Source organism: Leopardus geoffroyi, chromosome B3 (assembly GCF_018350155.1).
Source record: "Leopardus geoffroyi isolate Oge1 chromosome B3, O.geoffroyi_Oge1_pat1.0, whole genome shotgun sequence".
Taxonomy (NCBI): Eukaryota; Metazoa; Chordata; class Mammalia; order Carnivora; family Felidae; genus Leopardus; species Leopardus geoffroyi.
In genome coordinates this window covers 69,163,828-69,186,060 of record NC_059337.1, presented here as the reverse complement: position 1 = coordinate 69,186,060, position 22,233 = coordinate 69,163,828, and the positions used below count along the sequence as shown (strand labels likewise).

Below are 22,233 nucleotides of genomic sequence, written 5' to 3'. Positions count from 1 at the left end.
CATATGAGGAGGGTTCCCAAAGTGTGGTCTGTGGAGGCCAGAATGCTTTACCTGAGAACTTGTTAGAAATGCAAATTCTCTGGCCTTATCCCAGATCTAAGGATTCAGAAACTCTGGGGATGAGACTGTTTTAACCAGCCCTCCAGCTGATTCTGATGCCTGCTCCAACTTGAGAACCACTGGTAGAGAACGTTGCTAAGGGTGGGAGAGAATATGCTGTCAGGAGATTTTCACCAAACTAGACCAAGCAACCTTCCCTCCACAGGCCTCTGCAATGAATCCACATAAACTACTGGTCCCATGCTCTTCATGCTGTTGGTTTTCAAAGACAGGTTTCACAGATGCTTCAAAGATACCTGGATGAGGGAAAACTCTTCTTGAGGACCTCTGCTTTGTACCTCCACAGTCAGAGGAAGGCTGGATTGAGTCTGACCCCCCAAACCACTTTCAGGTCTGCAGCAGCAAAGGGGTTAAAGCACAGGGTCAGTTCCTTCCCATACTACATGTATGACCTCGGGTACGTTATGACTTTGTGAGCATCAGTTTCTTCGGATTCATGACTAAACGGTTAACAGTGCCTATACCTGAAGGTGTTGTTGGGCGGATCAAAAAGATACTCTACTGCTTGGCAGAAAAGCTCAATAACTGCTTGTTTTTGTATAATTGCTGTTGAGTTTGAGCATACCGGTAGAAAGTATTAGAGTTGGAAGGGACTTCACAACGTCACACAGAATGGTGGTAGTCCAATCAGCCTGACCCTCGACATCGAGAATGGGACCAACCTGACGTTGCTGGTTCCCCTCTGGCCTGCTCAATTTTCTATGGACTTTCTCTAACGGGACATACACTTCTGAGCAAACCCCCAAATGCTGCCTTGTCACCATCTCCAAGCAACTACCGGTGGCTACCTTCCCATACGGGCGGATACTGTCTTCCACTGCCTTCCTCCTGTAGCTTGCTGGCTGGGCCCTGTGGTGGCACTGGTTAGAGCAGGCCCCAGGACATCACCCCCACTGGTGTTGTGAGAAGAAAGCCTGGGCGCCGAACCTCCTTACTCCCCGCCTTTGTCTCCCCTCCCCCCGCCCCTCACCCAAATGAAATAATGAACAAGCCAAAGTGGCAGGAATCACGACCAACCAACAAGAGGCCAGGGACAGGTCAGGGAGCTGAAAAGAGTGACTGTCCTTCAAGTGCAAGTGCCCGAGTCTAAAAGTGGAATGCACTGCAAACATATTCTAGTCTTGTTCCCTCATTTTATTTAAAAAAAATTTTTTAGGGGCCCCTGGGTGGATCAGTCAGTTAAGTGGCCGCCTTCGGCTCAGGTCATGATCTCGTGGTCCGTGAGTTCGAGCCCCGCGTCGGGCTCTGTGCTGACAGCTCAGAGCCTGGAGCCTGTTTCAGATTCTGTGTCTCCCTCTCTCTGACCCTCTGCTGTTCATGCTCTGTCTCTCCCTGTCTCAAAAATAAATAAAATGTTAAAAAAATTTTTTTAAAAATTTTTAAATGTTTATTTACTTTTGAAGGAGAGAGAGACAGAGTGTGAGTGGGCAAGAGGCAGAAAGAGAGAGGGAGACACAGAATCTGAGGCAGGCTCCAGGCTCTGAGCTGTCAGCACAGAGCCCGACGCGGGGCCTGAACTCACAAACCACAAGATCACGACCTGAGCTGAAGTCAGACACTTAACTGACTGAGCCACACAGACGCACCCCCTCATTTTAAAGAGGAAGGACTGGGGGCACCTGGGTGGCTCAGTCGGTTAGGTGTCTCTTGGTCTCTGGCTCACGTCATGATCTCACAGTTCCTAGGATTGAGCCCCAGGTCAGGCTCTGCACTGACAGCAAGGAGCCTGCTTGGGATTTTCTCCCTCCCGCTCTCCCTCCCATGTGCCTGTGTGCGCATGTGTGGTCTCTCTCTCTCTCTCTCTCTCTCTCTCTCTCTCTGCCCCTCCCGTGCATGCGTGCTCTCTAAATAAATAAATAAACTATTAAAAAAAAATAAAGAGGAGGGACTGAGGTTCGGAGAGAGTAATGACCGTCAAAGGTTGTACAGGTAGTTTTGGCTGGGCTGATCACAATCCCCTTTCACTCGCTGCTGCCTTCTTGCTCTAAGTGTGGAAAGTACTGTAAGTTTCTGGCGAACAGAACGAACAGTGCTGGGCTGGAATCAACCGGTTAACAAAAGGTGTCCAAGGAGTGAGGCTGGATCGGCGATCTTGCACAGACACCCTTGGAAATCCTCCCAGGGAGAGGCTCCGGGGGTGTGCTTACCCAGCAGTTTGTAGAGCAGGCGCAGGATCTCTTTCCAAGCCATGCCACTCTCCTCCCTTGCAATTCCTGCAAAGTGCGCCACGCTGTTGTAGATGTTTAAGCGATCGATGCAGTTTAACACAAGGGCCAACATTCCCTGCGAAGGAGAGTGGGGGAAAGAGTGAAAGCCCCTGAGAAAGCAGGAGCCTTTTGTTCTTTTCCCTCCCACGTCATTCACCATTTAAAGCTCGTAATGCTAATGTGCTAACAGACCTTCACGATCTTATTTTCCCCCTAAAAACACAATGTACACATTCTTATGCCTCTGAGACACATGCGGCATCCATTTGGAGCATGAGTTAGCGGTTTCCTCCTGGCGGGTTTGCCCCCGTGTGATTATCTCAATCTAAGGACCTATCACAAGAGGGAGCGTGAATGACTCTCACAAAAGCTTGCACTGTGTCTGGTGGGAAATGGTTCTGACTCACCCAGAAACAGCCCTACATATAGTTCTTATTTTCCTGTCAAATGTCAAGTGAGTTCAGGAAGTTCCATTCAGATGCACAAAGAAAACCATGCTTGCTTCCTCCCTCTCCCCCTGGCAAAAGGGTAGGATTAAGAGACAATAAAATCAAAGTGGATTTTTAACTACTTTTCTTCTACATTACAATACTATGCCGCCCAGTGAAAACATCTGTGCCTAGTTGTTCTTAAAGACATACAGTTTCAGTAGCCTTTCAGGCGTAATGTCCCCAAAGCCAGTCTGCTTGGATCAGAAGACTGAGCAGGGCCAGTCTTATATTCCAGGCCAATGACTTTGGAAATGCCCAAGGGATAAGCCCTGTCCCTGGGAATGGGGGCCCGGCAGGAGGGCTACCATGGCCTCTTACTGCCAAATCATCACGTCAGTGTTCAAAGAAGGCATGTGACCTAAGGTCCCACCTAACCAAGGACGGAGGCAGAACCCGAACCAGAGCCCCCGCCAAGTCCCAGGTTTGTTTTTCCTTGCATCCAGGTCCCATCTCTCGTGACTCAGATGCTCAGGTTCTAAGTCAGACCTGGCTTTTTACTTGTTACCTTTCAAACCAGCTCCTCAGTCATTTCCAAAGTGGCAGAACCTGGCCATGTGTATTTTTTCAAACAGGTTTTCTAGGTAATTCTAACATCTTCCAAAACTTGGGAATCACAGCCAATGGCATGCTCTAACACTTGAGGTTTAGTAACAATAGATTTGGGATACACACATGCACTGTGGCAACAAAGCTCTCAAATACAGTTTGGTTTGAGTGTGCCAATGTGCACGGTTACAATGTACATTGGTAGTGTAACCCGGTGCGGTGGACAGGGAAGGTTGGCTTCTATTTAATCCTTTTCTTCCCAGCTTCCTTCCTTTCTTGTTCTTTCATAACTACGTGCATGCACGCACACAAGGCTCAAATGCAATCACAGGGATGTTTTAGCGGCGGACGCAAAGAGAACCGCGATGTTCAATTTTCTAGACTTACTTCTTCCTTGAAAAGATTCTGTCTGTTCTTAAGTGAGCGGAGCTTGTTCTGTTTGTCTTCGTGTTGCATCTCCTCCTCCGGGGGCTGGAAGTAGGCGATCAGGTCCTGTAAGGTCTGCAGGACCTCTTCTATCGGCAGGGTGATGGGGGCCGCCGTACGATTGTTTCCACTAAAGAACACAAGACGGACACGGACGTGGACGTGGCTCAGACACGGGCCTTCAGGCAGCGTCCCTGACAAGCACCCGCCAGATCCTGGCTCTTACCTGCCCCACATGGGGCGCAGCGCACGGCTTCCTGCAGCAGTCACTCAGGGAATGACCACAAACTGGCAGTTGCCAACCAACAGACAACGGAAGAAAACGCCTGCTTCGATTTTCAGGCCATTTCATAAATAAAGGGAAATGACCTGTGGCCGTCTGCCACACTTTTTCATTTTTATTTTATTTTATTTTATTTTTAATTTTTTTTTCAACGTTTATTCATTTTTGGGACAGAGAGAGACAGAGCATGAACGGGGGAGGGGCAGAGAGAGAGGGAGACACAGAATCGGAAACAGGCTCCAGGCTCTGAGCCATCAGCCCAGAGCCTGACGCGGGGCTCGAACTCACGGACCGCGAGATCGTGACCTGGCTGAAGTCAGACGCCTAACCTGACTGCGCCACCCAGGCGCCCCCTTTTTCATTTTTAAAAGTAAAAACAGATTTAAAAATCATAAACTTATTCACTCATGGTTGTTTGGAACTATCACAGATTCTTCTTGGAATAGGGTAAACATAGGGGCAGAAGGGCTTCTATCACTGGGTCTCTCCCTCCATCTGTATTTTTGTCTTCTCTCTCCATGTATCTCTCTTTCTGCACACTTTTCATGTCTCTGCATGTGTTTTTCTCTTATAGGTTTTATGCATGTGCACTCACACACCAGCTCCCCCTTCCTCATTTGTTATCTCCTTCGGACTTCCTCTGTGTGCGCTCCGTCCTCATTCTCAACAACCCCGCCCCCATCTTGTGACATCCTTCTCTCCTTCTGTCTTCGTGTCCCTCTCCCTCCTCAGTGTTACCCTCCCCACCATCGCTCTTTCTCTGTTGTGATCCTTCTATCCTGAATCTGTTTTTCTGACTCTGTCATAATTTTTCAAAAAGTCTTGTTATTAAATCCTGTCAATGCAGAGAGACCACAAACCTCCACAGATGGCAAAATAAGCCCTCAATTTCCCATGTCCTTGGCAGGTACACTGGTGAGCCTTCTGGAAGGTAAAGCTAAAAAAGAGGAAGGGGGAAATGGAGCCAGCCCCCGTGTAAATGCATCATGGCCCCAGGGGACTGGGAATTGGTAGAATTGGTATAAATAACGTCATGGCTTTTCCTTGGGTCAATTTCTAAGGACTTCTCCTTGAATTTACAGTGAATTTAGTTATATATTAACCTGGACACATGCTAAGAAAAGACTGTTATCTAGGCCTGAAGCAAAGGCTTAATAAGCCCTAAGAACCCTCAGCTTATGAAGTGACAATTCCAATTTTGTACATAAAAATGACAAGTGTTGGGGCGCCTGGGTGTCTCAGTGGGCTAAGCATCTGACTTCAGCTCAGGTCATGATCTCATGGTTCATGGGTTCAAGCCCCACATCGGGCTCTACACTGACATTAAGGAGCTTGATTGGGAGCTCTCTCCCCCCAGCCCCCTGCCTGCCACCCCGTCTCAAAACAAACAAACATAAAAAAAAAATGACAAGTGCATGCAGTAAGGACAGAACACCAGTGGATTACAGGCAGGGAGATCCTTCTCATGAGTGTGTGCTCTGGACCGTGGAGGTGCTCAAGGAATGCTAATGACTATCTGAGATATTATAGTATACCTGCTGTGAGGACATGAGGTGAAGGTTTGAGACTACAAAACCTAATTGGGAATGACTTTCCAGTTCTCGATTCAGAGAAAAATGAACACAGTCTCCCCAGTATGTTTGGTCCAGTTGCAGAGTCCCCTAGCCCCACCCGCCCCCCTTTATAAAAACATTTTAAGTCTACTAGAAACAATGACACCAGTTCAGTAAAAAGTGTGTGATTAAAATAAAGATGAAAACCTACAAGAGGTTTGCTGGCATTTTGTAGTTTGAAGGGGCAACTTACAGGGGTTTGGGAAACCCAAGTTATAGTCAATGCCACAAACATGTGCTATCTGGAGTGCCTTTAAGCCTCTTGGGCTTCACTTTCCCCCTGGAAAATAGGAAAGGTACAATCTACTATTGCCAGGGTCCTTCTGGGTCTAATTTTTTCGGGTTCTCAATGTTCGATCACTTTATCTTGTCCTTTCGAGACACCTCAATATAATAGCCTTCCGCTGGACTAAGGCAGATCCCCCCCCTTCCCTCAAAACAGAGCACATACCACATGCCTGGCAATGGGGAAACAGACACGACCTCTGAATGGCTTCAGGGCACTCATGTTCTACTCCAGAACCTTAGGGAGGAGGCCCAGATGTACCAAGAAGGATCGGGACAAGATGATGTCTCAATTCAGAACTAACTACAATGGTACCTACTTTATCCCAGCCATCTTTCACTCCCTACTTCAGCCACTGCCCCACTACCTTCTCAGATCTTTCCAAGGACTTCTTTTGTTTAATTCAAGCACAATCCCAGGGATTCTGAATATTTACCATACTATTACCATAACACAACTATTTATGTATTGTTTCGATCATAAGGTTAAACTCAGGACAGCTGGGCAATATCTACTCGTCAGCAGGATTTCTGAGACTCCCTCACCCCTCACATTGTTCATCTGTCCTATTGGACAGCTCCCAGCAACTGACCAGAGGATGATGAGACAGCACAAGCCAACGCCAGCCTTTCTTCCTCATTGTTCTTTCTTCTTCCTTCCCTATTAATTTAACTTTAATGTGCTTCTTCCCAGAAGGCCACCCCCTGTCCTTCTGGCTTCCACTGTACACAGCATGTTCTGTTGGTTTCTCAAAAGAGACAGGAGAGGAGAATCTTACTCACGAATGATTTTTTATCCTTCATTTCCCAGCTCTTGAAAATTTCAAGTGCTATGGCTTTTGCAGCCCCCTTCACTGCTGCATGGGTTTGTTTTTCAGTAGTCCTCCTTTCTTCCAAAAAAAAAAAAAAAATCTTATGGCTTGGAGAATCCAGAATGTCCCCCATTGAAAGGGAAACATCCAGAACAGCTGAGTGAGGAGCTCAGGAAATCCTCTCTCCCACAAAATAATGATAAACTTGGGATATATCATCTAAAACAATTGTTTTAGGACTCTGGAAATTGACCAAAGCCATACAATAAATTGAGACTGATTGACTGATTGATTGATTTATTAAATAATGCGCCTCAGTAAGAACAGTAGGAATCTATGGTGTTTCAGTCTGAGGCTGTTTCCATGCTTTCTTCCAGCTTCAGACCAAACAAGTTCTAACAAGGTGGGGTAGACAATGAGCAAGGCCACACACGTGCTCAGAAAGTACTGGAAAGGGACCTAGTTATCTACTCATCTCTGGCCGAATATGAGGTTTCGTACAAGCAGGAAGCAAAATCCAGGACAGACCTAAAACTGTCTGAACTCCGAATGTGTCATCTAGCCCACAAGCAGGTCCATCAGCAAATACTTGTAAGAAATATTTACAAGACAACCAGGCTTGCCTTCTAAGAAAGACTAAGGGAAGCCCTTCAGACTGAAATAAAATGACACCAGACAGTAAGCAGAATCCACATCTAGGAATAAAGAGCACTGGTAAAGGTAATTGTGCAAGTAAATATAAAATATGGTATAAACATATTCATTTCTCTTTTGTTCTTATATTTTAAAAAATACAAATGGATAAGAAAATAATGATAAAACTGGGCTTATAGCATATGGGGATGTAATATACATGACAATATTATCACAAGGAGGAGGAAAGTAATACTGGAGCAAAGTTGCTTTATTTTATGTAAGTTAGTATTAATCCGAGGTGGAGTGTTGGAAGTCCAAAACAGAGTGAGTTTCCTAGAGCAACCACTAGGAATATAACTCAAAAAAGTAGCAAAATAAAAACAAACAAACCAAAAAACCTTAAAGAAATGAAAATGGTAAACTAGAAAATATCTATTTAACACAAAAGAAGGCAATAAGAGGAAGAGAGGAAAAAAGAACATGAGATCTATAAAAATCAGCAAAATGGCAGGCATAAATCCAACAATTTGAATAACTACATTATCTATAAATGGATTACACACACCAATAAAAGGAGGACACTTGTCAGAGCACATAAAAATAAAAATTCAGTGTATGCTCTCTATAAGACCACTTTATAGATTCAAAGATACAGGCTGCAAGTAAGAGGACTGAAGAACTTACACCATGCAAATAGTAACCATAATCTGCATATAAGGCATCTGGTGTGGCTCTACAAAACAGACTTGAAGATAAAAGATGTTCACAGAGAAAAAAGGGAAATGTTTTCTAACTATGGAAGAGTCAATTTATCAGGAAGATATACCTATTATAAACATATAACCACAAAACAACAGAGACCACAATATATGAAGCAAAAGTTGAGAGAATTGAGGGAGAAACAGACAAGTCAACCTACTAGTGAGAAATTAAACACCCTATTCTCAGTTAATGTAACATCTTCTAATGGAACTGTATTAATGAAGGGCAAAAACCATACAATCATCTCAATAGACAAAGAAAAAAAGATTGTCAAAATCTAACTCATTCAAGATGAAAGAAACCTCTCAACAAACTAGGAATAAAAAGAGAACTTCCTCATCCCAATAAAGGGAATTTATAAAAACCCTACAGTTAACTTCATATTTAATAATCAAAGACTGAATGTTCTCCTGCTAAGATCAGGAACAAAACAAGGATGTCTGTTCCTTCCACTTTGATTTCACATCATAGTGGATGTTCTAGTCAGTGCAGTCATGAGGTGGTGGTGGGGGTGGGTGGGAAGAAAGGGCATCCATATTGGAAAGGAAAAAATAAAACTTTCTTTATTCACAGATAATATGACCCTTTATGTAGATAAAGCACACGTGTGCACACACACACATCCACCAGAATAATAATTTTCAATTAAGTCACAGGATATATGATGGATATTTTAAAAACTCAATTTCTATATGCCAGTATTATTTATGCAGTGAAAAATCTGAAAAGAAATTAAGAAAATAATTCCATTTGTAGTAGCATCAGAAATAAATACTTAGGGGGCACCTGGGTGGCTCAGTTGGTTAGGTGTCTGAGTACAGCTCAGGTCATGATCTCATAGTTACGGAGTTCAAGCCCCACGTGGGGCTCTGTGCTGACAGTTCAGAGTCAGAAACCTGCTTTGGATTCTGTCTCCCTCTCTCTCTGTCCCTCCCCCACTCGCACTCTGTGCCTCTCTGTCTCAAAAATAAACAAACATAAAAAAAAAAATACTTAGGAACACATTTTACAAAAGCAGCCCAAGACTTAAACACTGAAAACTGTAATACCTTGCCGAAAGGAATTCAAGAAAAATAAATGGAGAGACATTCTATGTTTATGAATCAAAAGCCTCAGGATAATTAAGATAAAAGTTCTCCCAAAATTGGTCTAAAGGTTCAAAGCATTCTCTATAAAAACACTGGCAGACTGTTTTGCAAAAACTGACACCTTTGCCCTAAAATTTATATGGGAATTCAAAGGATTCAGAAGAGCCAATAGAATTTTGCAAAAAAAAAGTACAAAACTGGAGGATTCACTGTATCTGATTTCAATACTTACTACAAAGTTATGTTCGTCATTTTGGCATAATCACAGGTATGAAAGCCAGTGGAATAGAACTGAGGGTCCAAAAATAAACCCTTATATTTACGGTCACTTGACTTTTGACAAAGGTGCCAAGGCAATGTGATGGGGAAAGGATGGTCTTGTCAGCAAATTGTACAGGGACAACGAGGTATCTACAGGATCCACTTAAAAAAATAAATTTCAATTCGTATTACCTCAGACCGTGTATAAAAATTGATCCAACATGCAACCTCAGCCTAAATATAAGAGCTAAAATTATATAACTTTCAGAAGAAAACACAGGAGAAAGTCTTGGTGACTCTGGGGACACCCAAAAGCACAGTCCAGAGAAAAAGTTATGTCATATAGGACTTCACCAAAATTAAACCTTTTGTGCTTCAAAAGACATCATTAAGAAAATGAGAAGAAAAGCCACAAACTAAGAGAAAATAGTTGCAAATCATGAATCAATAAAAAACATGCATCCGGAAGATACAAAAAACTGTCAAATGTCAGCGTGAGGACAAACCACCCAACTAAAAAAATAGGCAAAAGCCCTGATTACATTTTACTAAAGAAGAGATGCGAATAAGCACACGAAAAGATGTTAAAAATCATTAGTCATTTTGGAAATGCAAATTAAAGCCATAATGGCATACCACTTCATATCCACTAGAATATATACAATTAAAAGTCAGACAATAAGGATGTGGAGAAACTGGAACTTTATATATTCTGTGTGGAGTGTCTAACGGTGTGTCTACTTTGGAAGGCAGGTTTTCAGTTTCTTAAAAAATTGAACATACCTACATGTCCACTGATGGATGAACGGATAAACCAAATGTAGTATTTGCATACAACGTAATATTATTCAACCTTAAAAAGGAAAGAAATTCTAACATGCTACAATATGAGTGAATCTTGAAGACTTTGTTAAGTGAAATAAACAAGGCACAAAAAGATAAATATTGTAGGATTCTAATTAAGTCAGTCAAATTCACAGGAAGGTTGAATAATGGTTACCAGGAGCTGAAGGGGGGGGGGCTGTGGAGGGGGGAGGGGAAGGAAGGAAATGGGGAGTTTTTTTTTTTCATGTTTATTCATTGTTGAGAGAGACAGAAACAGAGAGGGAGGGAGATCATGCACACAGGTTGGGGAAGGGCAGAAAGAGAGGGAGACCCAGAATCCTAAGCAGGCTCCAGGCTCAGAACTGTCAGCACTGAGCCTAATGTGGGGCTCGAACTCCCGAACTGAGAGATCATGATCTGAGCCAAAGTTGGATGCTTAACCAACTGATCCACGCAAGCGCCCCAGGGAGGTATTACTTAATGCGTATGGAATTTCTGTTTGAAAAGATGTAAAAGTTCTGGAGACGGATGGTGGTAACTGTTGCACAACTATTTGAATTTAGTTAACATCACTAAACGGTATACTTAAAAATGGTTACAAAAGTAAATTCTATGCTTTGTATATTTTATCATAAAAATATAAAAATGTTTAAATGAGTTACATATGACTTTGCAATTCCATTTCCTGATATTAACCTAAGAAAAATTAAAATATATATCAAACGACTTTTACACAAACATCCATGGAACCATTACTGATCATAAGCAAAAATAGAAAAAAACCCACTGTTCCTCAAAGGGCAAACAGAAAATGAGGTGCATCTGTACCTGTCTGTTCATCTCTCCCTATAGATAGATCTCTCTATACACACGTGTATGTATATACACAATCATACATATACATATGCATTTATATGTGGATGTGTATTATGAGATACACATACACAGGAACACTCTTCAGCAATAAGAAGGAACAGAACACCCTTATGTACTACAATAGGGAGGAACTTCAAAAATGTAATGCTAAGGGAAAATCTGGATCCAAGGACCACATATTGTATACATTAACTTATAAATGTGTTAAATTGAGACCCAAACCAGATGACTGGTTGCCTAAGGCTGGGGGTAGGAACTGATATACACTGCAATGGGCATAAGCAATCTTTTGGGGGGACTAGAATGTTTTACAAGTGAATTATGGTGATGGTTGCACAGCTCTGTAAACTTATTAAAATTCACTGAGTTGCATACTTAAAAGGATGAATTTTATGATATGTAAATTATAGCCCAATAAAGCTGCTTAAAAATAATTTTCCCACTGTCAGGTATGTAACTCCCACTGACTTTTTAAAGTAATAGCTTTATTAAAATATAATTCACATATTATACAATCATCTATTTAAAGGGTATAACTCAGTGGTTTAATGGTTTTTAGTGTATTTATAGAGTTTTGCAACCATGGCCTCAATCAATTGTAGAACTTTTTCATCAGCTTCGACCAAAACTCCACACCCGTCAGCAGTCACTCCCCTTGACCCTTACAACCAACTTAGCTCTAGGCAACTGCTGATCTACTTTGTCTCCACAGAACTGCCTATTCTGGACATTTCGTATAAATGGACTCATACCACAAATAGCATGTATCAGTCCTTCATTCCTTTTTACGGACCAATAATATTCCATTGTACGGATATGCATAAGGCACATTTTATTTATCCATTCATCAGTTCGTCATTTGGGTTGTTTCCCCCTTTTGGCTATAATGAACAATGCTGTTTTGAACATCTGTGTCCAAGTTTTTCAGTAGACATGCTTCATATATCTTAGGTATATACCCAGGAGTGAAACTGTTGGGTCACATGGTAACTCTATGTTTAACCTTTTAAGGAATTTCCAGACAGCATTCCAAAATGGCTTTAACATTTTACATTCCCACCAACAGTGTATGAAGGTTCCAATTTCTCTACATCCTGTCTCACACTTCTTATTAAGTCTTTTTAATTATAGTCATCCTTGTGAGAGCAAAGTGTTCTCTCACTGTGGTTTTGATTTGCATTTTCCTCCTGGCTAATGGCTCTGGCCATCTTTTCATATGCTTATTGGCCATTTGTGTATCTTCCTTGGAGAAATGTCTATTCAGATCTTTGCCCATTTGTAAATTGGCCCAATTGTCTTTTCAAGGTTGAGTTGTAAGAGTTCTTTATTCTAAATACAAATCCTTTATCAGATGTATGATTTGAAATATTCTTTCCCATTATGTAGGCTTTTTTCCCCCACTTTCTGGATGGTGCCCTTTGTAGTAAACAAGTTTTTCATTTTGATAAAGTTTACATACTTTTTGTATGTATTGTTGCTTCGTATTTTGTATTTTGTTGCTTTTGTTTTTGGTGTCCTATTGAAGAAACCATTGCCTAACCTAAGGTCATAAAAATTCAAGCCTTTGTTTTCTTCTCCCGGTATTTATGGTTTTAGGTCTTACAGTTAGGTCTTTGATTCATTCTGAATTAATTTTTGCATATCTATGAGGCAGGGGCCAGGGACTTTTAAGACAGACACAGGGGCAGGGTTTGAGAGAACCGAGAACCAAATAAAGCCATCCAACCTCTAGGGTCATGGTTCTGGTGACAGTCCAGACTACACAAAAAACTCTTGTTTGCACACAGCTATGTTTTCCTGCCTATACCAAGCTATTCATTCATATTATACCCTTTCTATGAAGAAGGGGAGCAGGTGACACCTAACATGGCACAGAAGGGAGGAACCACTTTGCTCAGGGATCACAGGAGACCAGTGGCAGGACCACAAGCAGACAGAATGGCTGACTTGAAGGCCTCAGCTCCCTTCTGCGGTAGGAGTACCTAACTGTCTGCCTTCCTTTCTCTGCTTCAGTCACGGCCAGACCCCCTGAGTGGTACTGGGAACGTGGCCAACCAACCAGAGGTTCTATTTCTCAGCCTCCCTGCAGCGAGGTGTTGTCACATGACTAGTTTTAACTAGTAGAGTTCAAGAAAACGTGATCTATTTCTGGGTCCTATATTAAAAAAAAAATCTCTTGCCCTCCGCCACTTCCAATTTCTTCCCCACACCCTCCGTTCTTTTGGGTTTTTTTGGCAGTATGCAACCTGAGAAATGGTGCCAGCAAGCTTTTTTTTGATCATGTAGATGAAGAAAATATAGCAGGACAGTTGGTCTCAATGGTGTTGAATATTAGAACCACCTGGGGAGCTTTAGTCAAAAGCTAGAGGTGGAATCCCACCACAGAGATTCTAATCCAATTGGTATGAGATGCCACCTTGGCATCAGGGTGGTAAAAGCTCTCCAGAGAAATCTAGTATGTGGCCAAGGGTAAGACCTCTATTCCAGGGCATTGGTTTGTAAACTTTATTATGCTTCAGCATCAACTGGAGGGCCTATCAAAACATGATTTTCTGGGGGTACCGCTTCCCAGGTGTCTGATTCAATATGTCTGGGGTGGAACCTGAGAATGTGCATTTTTAACAAGTCCCAGGTGATGCTGCTGTGCTGGGTCAGGGACGCACTTTAAGAACCTGTAAATCTCAGGGCAGCAAGATAGAAGGAACCTGAGCCCCTGGAGCCAGACCTTGCCTAACCTATACTATTACTTAAAAGTGTATATCTTGAATTACAACAGCAGCTTAGCCTATATCCTAACTGACACACATTGCTTGGATCACATTATTCCAACAGGAAAAGTAAAGGCATAACATTTTTTTCTTATTTCATGCAAATTCACACACACAATTTAAGCCCCCCTGGCTTTAGAGATATTCTCCTACAAAAAAGGATGGTTTGGAACACTGCACTGTTTACAACAGAATCCATTTCTCATGGTAATTGGTGAACACAATCCACAGCGTTCTGCATTGGCAGCATTGTTTCGGCATCCAGGGGATTATGATCCAAGCAGGCAGTTCAGTTACTTTTCCCCTTTAGGTCTCAGCCATAGGTGGGTAACACAAGGCTTTCAATGCAAATCTACTTGGATCAAAAACCATAGCAACGATTCTGAATGATGTAGAAAGCTTTTCTCAATAGCACGGGAGGGTGTGGAGCTGTTTCTCCCCTCTTCACACACTAATACGGACAGGATTTAAAGTGCTTTGGCAGTCTTCACTTAATTTTCTGGAGGAGACCTTGGGTATTCATGACACCAACCTCAGTAACCAATGGGACTCAAGCATTTGTTGGGCAGAGGGCGAAGCTGGTAGGAGGTCATTTGCTGGGAAATAAGATTCAGTCCCAAGCTCTCTGTGGTAAAACTCTTTGCTGGTGTTTAATAATTTCCTGAAAACTTCAAGTATTGAAAAGGGAGTAGGGGTAGGTAGGACTGGATGGCCACAGAGTAGAAACTATCAGATAAAGGGAAGGAGCTTATGTACCTTACAAACTGGCTGAATAAGGCTGTCGTGTTCCGGATGATCCGAGCAGCCTGGGATTCCTCGCACTGGCATCTCTGCAGTGTTAGCCCGTCATCCATGTGGCCTTCCTGATGGAGTATGACCTACCCGCAGAACAAAAGAACCAGGGCCATTTATACGTGATTCCATAGCTGGATAGTCAACTTTTCTTGCAGTATTTATTTACCTCATCCCTTGTATTCCTTCCCCCCAACCATGTTCCTCTGGGTCCATTTGAAAATGGGACATTAACAAAGTTATTTTGCCCATACTCCCTATTACTGACCTATGAATCATTCCTGAGACACAGTGCTTTGAGGAAAATAAAATTTTATGTGCTACTATGGTATGAGTTACAGTAAATTCCTTAGGACGGCCAATTTGAAAAGGTGAAAACATATTTTATAATAGATTTTTTCTCTTGAAATCAACACACAAACTTACCCTTGGAAATGGGAAAAGTCACTTTGTTCAGAGTCTTTTTGTCCAGAGATAAATTGAGGAAGAATAACAAGTTAGACAGAAAACTCTACTGGGTTAACAGATCCTCTACTGGGATCAGGCTCAGATTCCCCTCCTGAAGGATAGCTACAGTTGACTGTACAAATGGGGATGCAGCTCAAGGTCGTAGTTTGCTTCTCATGGAGGCTAAGGAGGGGGTTTGAAAGCATAGGCTCTGGTATTAGTTGATGTGAGTTCCAGTCCTACTCTGCTACTTCCCAGCTGTGTGACCTTAAGCAAGTCACTTAACTTCTCTTTGCTTCAACTTCACCATCAAATGGACTTATAGGGTTGTTTTGAGGACTAAATGATTTACATGCAAATCACGTAGCATGTTTCCTAGAATCTAAGAGGTACTCAATGAATACTTGTTATAAAGGGCAGTGTATTACTGATCTCAAATCAGTTATCTAAAAGCTAAATATACATATTGACCACCAATGACATCAGGATACAATTCTGGGGCAGGACTAGCAGCTTTGAAGATGGAAGTCAGTGGCATTTTCCCTTGAAAGGATCAAGTGTATGCAGATATTAACTGGGGTGGTTTGAGTCTGAGTCAAGTCAGAGTTAAATCCTAATTCAACTTCCTGACGTGGTTTCCTCTTGATGTGAGTGAAGACAGACCATTTATAAGGTTTTAGGGTGTGGGGCAGAGTTAAATCCTAATTCAACTTCCTGACATGGTTTCCTCTTGATGTAAGTGAAGGGAGACCATTTGTAGGTCCTGGGGTGTGGGGTGGGGTCAATTAAATAGAACATGTAGCTCTATAAAATATCTTTAGTAAAAGCATTTTGGTCTCATTTTTATTATTTTCTTAAGTTTATTTATTTATTTTGAGAGAGAGAGAGAGAGAGAGAGAGAGCGAGCACAGGAGAGGTGGGGAGGGGCAGAGAGAGAGAGGGACAGAAGAGAATCCCAAGCAGGCTCTGCACCGTCAGCACAGAGTCCAACATGGGGCTCAAATTCACGAGTCATGAGATCATGACCTGTGAGCCAAAATCAAGAGTCGGACACTTAACCAACTGAGCCACCCTGGTATCCCTGTCTTTCTCACTGTTAGCTCAAAGCAACTTCTTTTCCTTTCCATGTGAAAATCTCTTATTATTTGTTATTCTGAAATTGTGTCCTACCTAATATAATGAATTCACACAGGAAGTAGAATACTGACTTACAAAAGTTTATGTTCAGTTTTGACACAAGACTTAGCACCGCATCTAGCTTAAGTGTTAGCAAAGGATACCCTTAGTATTGGATTCACCAACTGTTTCAGAACTACCCTGTCAGAGCTTCCCAGCAACAGTTTAAGCATTTCGATTCGGCAATATATTGCCACTAGGTTTACTCTGGCCTCAGTCCCAGTATTCGGGTCTCTAAAGACCAAAATCCTTAGATTTTGCTTGTTCAGATACCACATCCAAACCGGCCAGCCAAACAAGAAAGTAATGAGAAATAGGGGGGATGCAGCTGTTAGAACACTGTTACTATGTGCCCATTTGATCACCGCAGCCCAGTTTCTCCCGGAGGAATCCCATGACCCAAGAACAGACAGCAGAAGCCCAAGATGGGAATGGGAAGGAGGTGGCTTCCTTTAAGGTGAGTTGCCATTCTCTAGGTTTTTTTTTTTTTTACTGTCTCTGTTTCCCACTGGTTTTTCTAGGTTCCCGATTTGTTTTATGAAATACTTAACACAGATTTGAATATCCTTTGTATTTTTAGAAAGAAATGTAACCTGCTCTTCACAAAATAGAGCAGGGCAGCCCTGCCTGAGGCCGAACATTAGGACATCATTTTAGAGAGTTTCTGAAGGGACCTCCCAAATTCATATGCACACTGCAGCAGTTCAATAAATATACACACTATGGTCCTGGAAGAGAAAGGCAAGGAGAGGCACGATAAGTCACCAACTCAAGGTGGGATCTCTCCTGGTTGGCAGGGTCCTTTGAGTATGTCTCCTCCCATCCAGAGCTATTGCCAAGATGCACAAATTCCACCCTCTTTAAATGCCATCATTTCCTTAGTAGGAGTGAAAAATTGTGGAGACTCTAGATAATATTATTGTACTCTACAGAGGATTTAACTTTCTTCCGATAGGCTGGTAGGATAGATACGTTTTTGGCATCTATCTTCAAGGTGCCCTTCTTCCAAGAGTAGTTTCATATTCCTGAGGGGGAGCCCTTTTGGGGTTTAACTGAAAGCCTACTGTATTTTCAAGGGCTGGTCCAATCTGAGGGATCCTGAACCCCAACCTTGGCCTCCCTAGTCCTGTCATTCTGTTGACATCTCTGCTGTTATCTTGTCCATCATAGCTGTAGACTTCTATTACTGTCCTGGCTTCACAGCCCATCCATGGTCAGCTTTAGGGGAAACTGCACATAGAATTTCAGGTTCATGTTTCTAGAGTTCCCTCCATTCTAGAACATTGGCCTCTTAAGTCTCAGAGACCCTGGCTGACCTCCTCTCTCATCTGTCTTCTCCAGCCCAATGAGGCCAACACAAGCCCCCACCTCCTTGGTGCCACAACTCAGAAAATATGCTGAGGGGCAAGTAGAGACAAAGGTGTGGCTCACTTGGCATAGCCACATTCCATCTGGGACCTTTAGCACTCATGCCCCGGATGCCCTGGTTGCTGAAGCCTTCAAATGGTTTTGTTGTTGTTGTTGGGTTATACAACCTAGTCAGTATAACCTACTCAATGTGGCTGTTTTTTTTTTTTTTTTTTTTTTTTAATTTTCTCTCTCTTCTTCATAATTTTAGTTTCACATTTCTGGATATCTTCTTGGTATGTTTTACTTTACACCAAAGTAAGTTATTGCCTTAAGGTTTGCTTCCAACCTCCCCTCTTACAACAACCTGCATTCCGGGAAGCTTTGCATTACCTGCACTTTTGGCTGATAAACCCAAGCTACAGTGGACAATGGCTCCTAGAACCCCATTCTAGGGTTCCTTGACTACCCAAACAGGTGTTTGGTAAGAGTTTTTTCCAAGAAAACTCATGCCCTTGGCATCTATTCTCTGGTTCCTATCAAAACAAAACTGTTACAACAACTTATTGGGACAAAGATGTGGTGAGTATCCAAGCCAGTTTCCCAAAGCAGCTGGCTGTGATGGGCCACTCCAATCTGAGTGCTCTCTGTGGATACCCTATCAGTGCACACGATCTCTTCTTTCTGCATGTTGGTTCCTGTGGGCTTGTTATCATGCAATCTGCATTTTCTCTGTAGCAATTCTATTTAGTCTCTCTATCATGAAAATCACACAGAAACTCAATTATCCACTTAAATGAAGAGAGCAATGGTGTGAGTAATCCCCAAACAGCATATCACCAAGAGTTACTTAGTTCAGGTTTTTTAGAGAGCATTGAACAAACTCTCCCCCTTCATCACAGATTTGCCATGTATTTAACTTTTTTTCCCCTTTCACTGAATATGGGGTCAAAACAACCAATTAGGAAGTACAATCTGTCACAGAATAACTCTTCAGGATAGCAAAAGCAGTGTGAAGTAAACAAACATCATGTTCGCCTGATTCTCCTGATCGCTGCTCTTGCCTACTTGCTTCCAGTTCAGTAGAAAATAATTCTGGACAGCCTTCGTGAGCCTCACCTTTCTTTTCAGAGGTCCAAGGCGGGAGGTCTTGGCATCTTGTGCTTTGTAGGTCACCCACAGACCACTGGCTATATGCTGGACAAAGCAGACGGAATCTCCGTATTTGATTTCCGGAACTCCCATGCCTTCTATATCCCGCTTGTGACTAGAATCCAATTTCTCCTTGATTTCCTATTTCACAGAAAATGAAAAAAAGGCATGTCTGATTAAATAGAAATGCAATATATGAAACACATCACCTGTGCAGAATTTGTCAGCCAGGGAACCCATTACCAAGATCATCATGATGTGCCTGTCCAAGCCAGGATTTCGGAAAGGCTTGCTTCCCTTAGCTGCTGTTAACTGTAAAGTCAACGGATTCCAAGTTTCAGCCACTTTAGTAATTACTTAAATCCATGGGGAAAGGAGGCAGCTGGTAGGGTCTCTCTTTGGTTTTGATTTTATAGAATTCTTCACTATATTTTCTACTTTTCTTATCCTGACTTAGACACCTTAATAGTAATCAACACTTTACAGGCCAATTAACTTATTTTCAGCAAGTTGTATCCTCTGTAGTTTTAATAGTCACCTGATATAAATTCCCAAAGTCAGGGCTTTAAATGTATCTGTTAACAACATATAAAAGTCTTTTCTTTTAAAAAAAAAATTTTTTTTAACGTTTATTTATTTTTGAGACAGAGAGAGACAGAGCATGAACGGGGGAGGGTCAGAGAGAGGGAGACACAGAATCTGAAACAGGCTCCAGGCTCTGAGTTGTCAGCACAGAGCCCAACGTGGGGCTCGAACTCACGGACCACAAGATCATGACCTGAGCCGAAGTCGGCTCCTTAACCAACTGAGCCACCCAGGCGCCCCTATAAAAGTCTTTTCTAAAGATCAGCAGAGAAAGCATATTCGTGGAGTAGGTAGCGGCTACTATGCTGTCCTTGTAATGCTGTCATCAATATTATCTGTCTCTTATGGCCTCCTCAGTAGTGTGTTGCCATCAATGGGTTTCATTCTTCAATTACCTCTATTTCACTACAGCCTTTTCTCCAGTATGGAAAAAGGAGTTGCTGCACATCAGTTATCTGTCTGGTGACAAGCTGAGGTGCCTGTCAAAGACGGAGTCAGGAAGCAGACCTGGGGTGCATGGTAACTCTGTCCCCTCCTCATTAATCAAGGCCTCTTGATGGTTCTACCCGACTTCTATTTCTCCTCTACATCTTGCGTTAAATTGCTCATTTGTAAAAGCCATTAGCTAGACAGCATTTTGAATTTTTTTTACAAAATAAAAAATGCAGCATGCCGTTCCCTCTGCTTGTGACAATTTTACTCTTTCTTAACGAAGGGACAAATAGCACACAAGTACAGAGCTCTTACCAAGTGCAAGGCAGTGTTCTAAGTTCTTTACATGTATGAATTCTTGCCAACAGCTTTGGATGGAGCTACAAATACTATCCCAGTTTTTCAGAGGAAAAAACGAAGATACAGAGAGATGAATAATTTTCCCAAGGTCACTCAAGAATTAGTCAAAGAGCCAAGATTTTTTTTTAATGTTTTATTTATTTTTGAGAGACAGAGAGAGACAGGGCATGAGCAGTGGAAGAGCAGAGAGACAGGGAGACACAGAATCCGAAACAGGCTCCAGGCTCTGAGCCTTCAGCACAGAGCCCGACGTGGAGCCTGAACTAATGAACTGCGAGACCATGACCTGAGCCAAAGTCAGATGCTTAACCAACTGAGCCACTCAGGTATCCTGAAAAGAGCCAAGATTTAACCCATGAGGTTCAGTTCCAGAGGCTCCGTTCTTCCCCACTGTTCTAAACTCCTACTCATCCTTCAACACCCTGTTCAGATGCCACCTTCTCTGTGAGGGTCAAGTAGTTTCTCCTGCTGTATTTCCCCCAGCACAGTCTCATTCCTTTACTGAGCACTTAAGCCCATCACAGTGTAAATATGCTCGTTTATATGACACTTTACTTTTGCCAGGCTACAAAACAATCAAGGGCATGGCCAGATTTCAATTACTTTTGGATTCCCAATACAGAGAATCCAGCACCCATCAATTAATTAATATATATTAAAGAAATATATACATATATATACACACACACATACGTATATACATTGCTAAGTCATGTTTCGTTCAAATATCTTTTTTCATTTTGGTCTGATTTCTCTTCCTTCAAACCTTCCTAACAGCAAAATTAATTATTTTGTATACCTTTACAGGATCATCTTGAGCAATGTTAATACTTTACAAGGAAACTCTTATTTTAAAGGTACATTGAAACTCTGGCTGGATTTTTAAATATGACATTTCTCAAAATGAGTATTTCTAAAGGAACTTATCTTTGATTTTATAACAAAAGACAATGGGAAAACAGAATCTGATATATTAAGACTTCTTTATGGGCAGGGGGTCAAGAATTCATTTATTTTACAAAACAATGGATACTTGATTTTCATTCCAGAAATATTCCTAATTCTGATGCAAAGTTCTCCTCTCTAGTCTGTTCCCTAAAGCATAGATAATTCGGCAAAATAAAAATAATATACACTACAACTGTTAAATATGAGTAATTATGCTGACTGCCAAGAGCTCACAGTTAAAATAGTGCATGTTCCCAAACTATCAATGACTATGGTCACTTCATTCATTTTCTCACTTTTTGTTTATTTAAATATGACTTTGTCAAAAGAAGAGCAATACTGGGATCTATTTTTTCTAGAGTCTGAAATCAATGGATCATTACTATTTATAGAATAGGGTATCTCTCTGCATCTTTGGTTTTACAAAACAGCATCTACTTCCAGAGTTCTATGGTGGTCACTGTAGTGGCCACTGCTAAATTAGAAGAAAAACAGGAGAAACAACAAGAAAAACTAAGACATGGAGACAAGCCAACAATAAAGAAAACCTAGGGGCACCTGGGTGGCTCAGTTCATTGAGCATCTGACTTCAGCTCAGGTCATGATCTCATGGTTTGTGAGTTCGAGCCCTGCGTCGGGCTCTGTGCTGACAGCTCAGAGCCTGGAGCCTGCTTCTGAATCTGTCTCCTTCTCTCTCTGCCCATCTGCACTTGTACTCTGTCTCTCTGTCTCTCAAAAATAAATAAATGTAAAAGCCAACCTAAGCCAAACATAAATGCCACCGAGGATATAATAAAGAAAGGAGAGTGATCCATGATAGAGACGCCTGAGTCAGCTGAGAGCAGGTTCGTAATCTTCTGATGTGAGCATGCGCAAATGCTCCCCCTCTGTTTTCACTGGAATATGGCCCCATATGCACTTAATCTACTGCTGCAAATGGACTCTTCCTAAATGACAGGGCTAATCCAATTACTCCTTTGCATTAATCCCCTAAT

At 42.1% G+C, this 22,233-nt stretch overlaps 1 protein-coding gene across 19 annotated transcripts in view; it reads right to left on the bottom strand.

Annotated features, from left to right (window-relative positions):
- Window positions 1-22,233, bottom strand: part of RYR3 (ryanodine receptor 3) — a 529,106-nt gene that overhangs the window by 250,365 nt on the left and 256,508 nt on the right. For all 19 annotated transcript variants that reach the window (XR_006704802.1, XR_006704801.1, XM_045450137.1 and 16 more), the window contains exons 11-14: window positions 18,881-19,054; window positions 14,756-14,877; window positions 3,752-3,920; window positions 2,268-2,403 (exon numbers count right to left, since the gene is read on the bottom strand). Coding sequence is in view for 17 of the 19 variants with exons in the window: in XM_045450137.1 (XP_045306093.1) it covers window positions 2,268-2,403; window positions 3,752-3,920; window positions 14,756-14,877; window positions 18,881-19,054 (601 nt within the window). In the remaining 2 variants the exon portion in view is untranslated. The remainder of the gene's footprint in view (window positions 1-2,267; window positions 2,404-3,751; window positions 3,921-14,755; window positions 14,878-18,880; window positions 19,055-22,233) is intronic.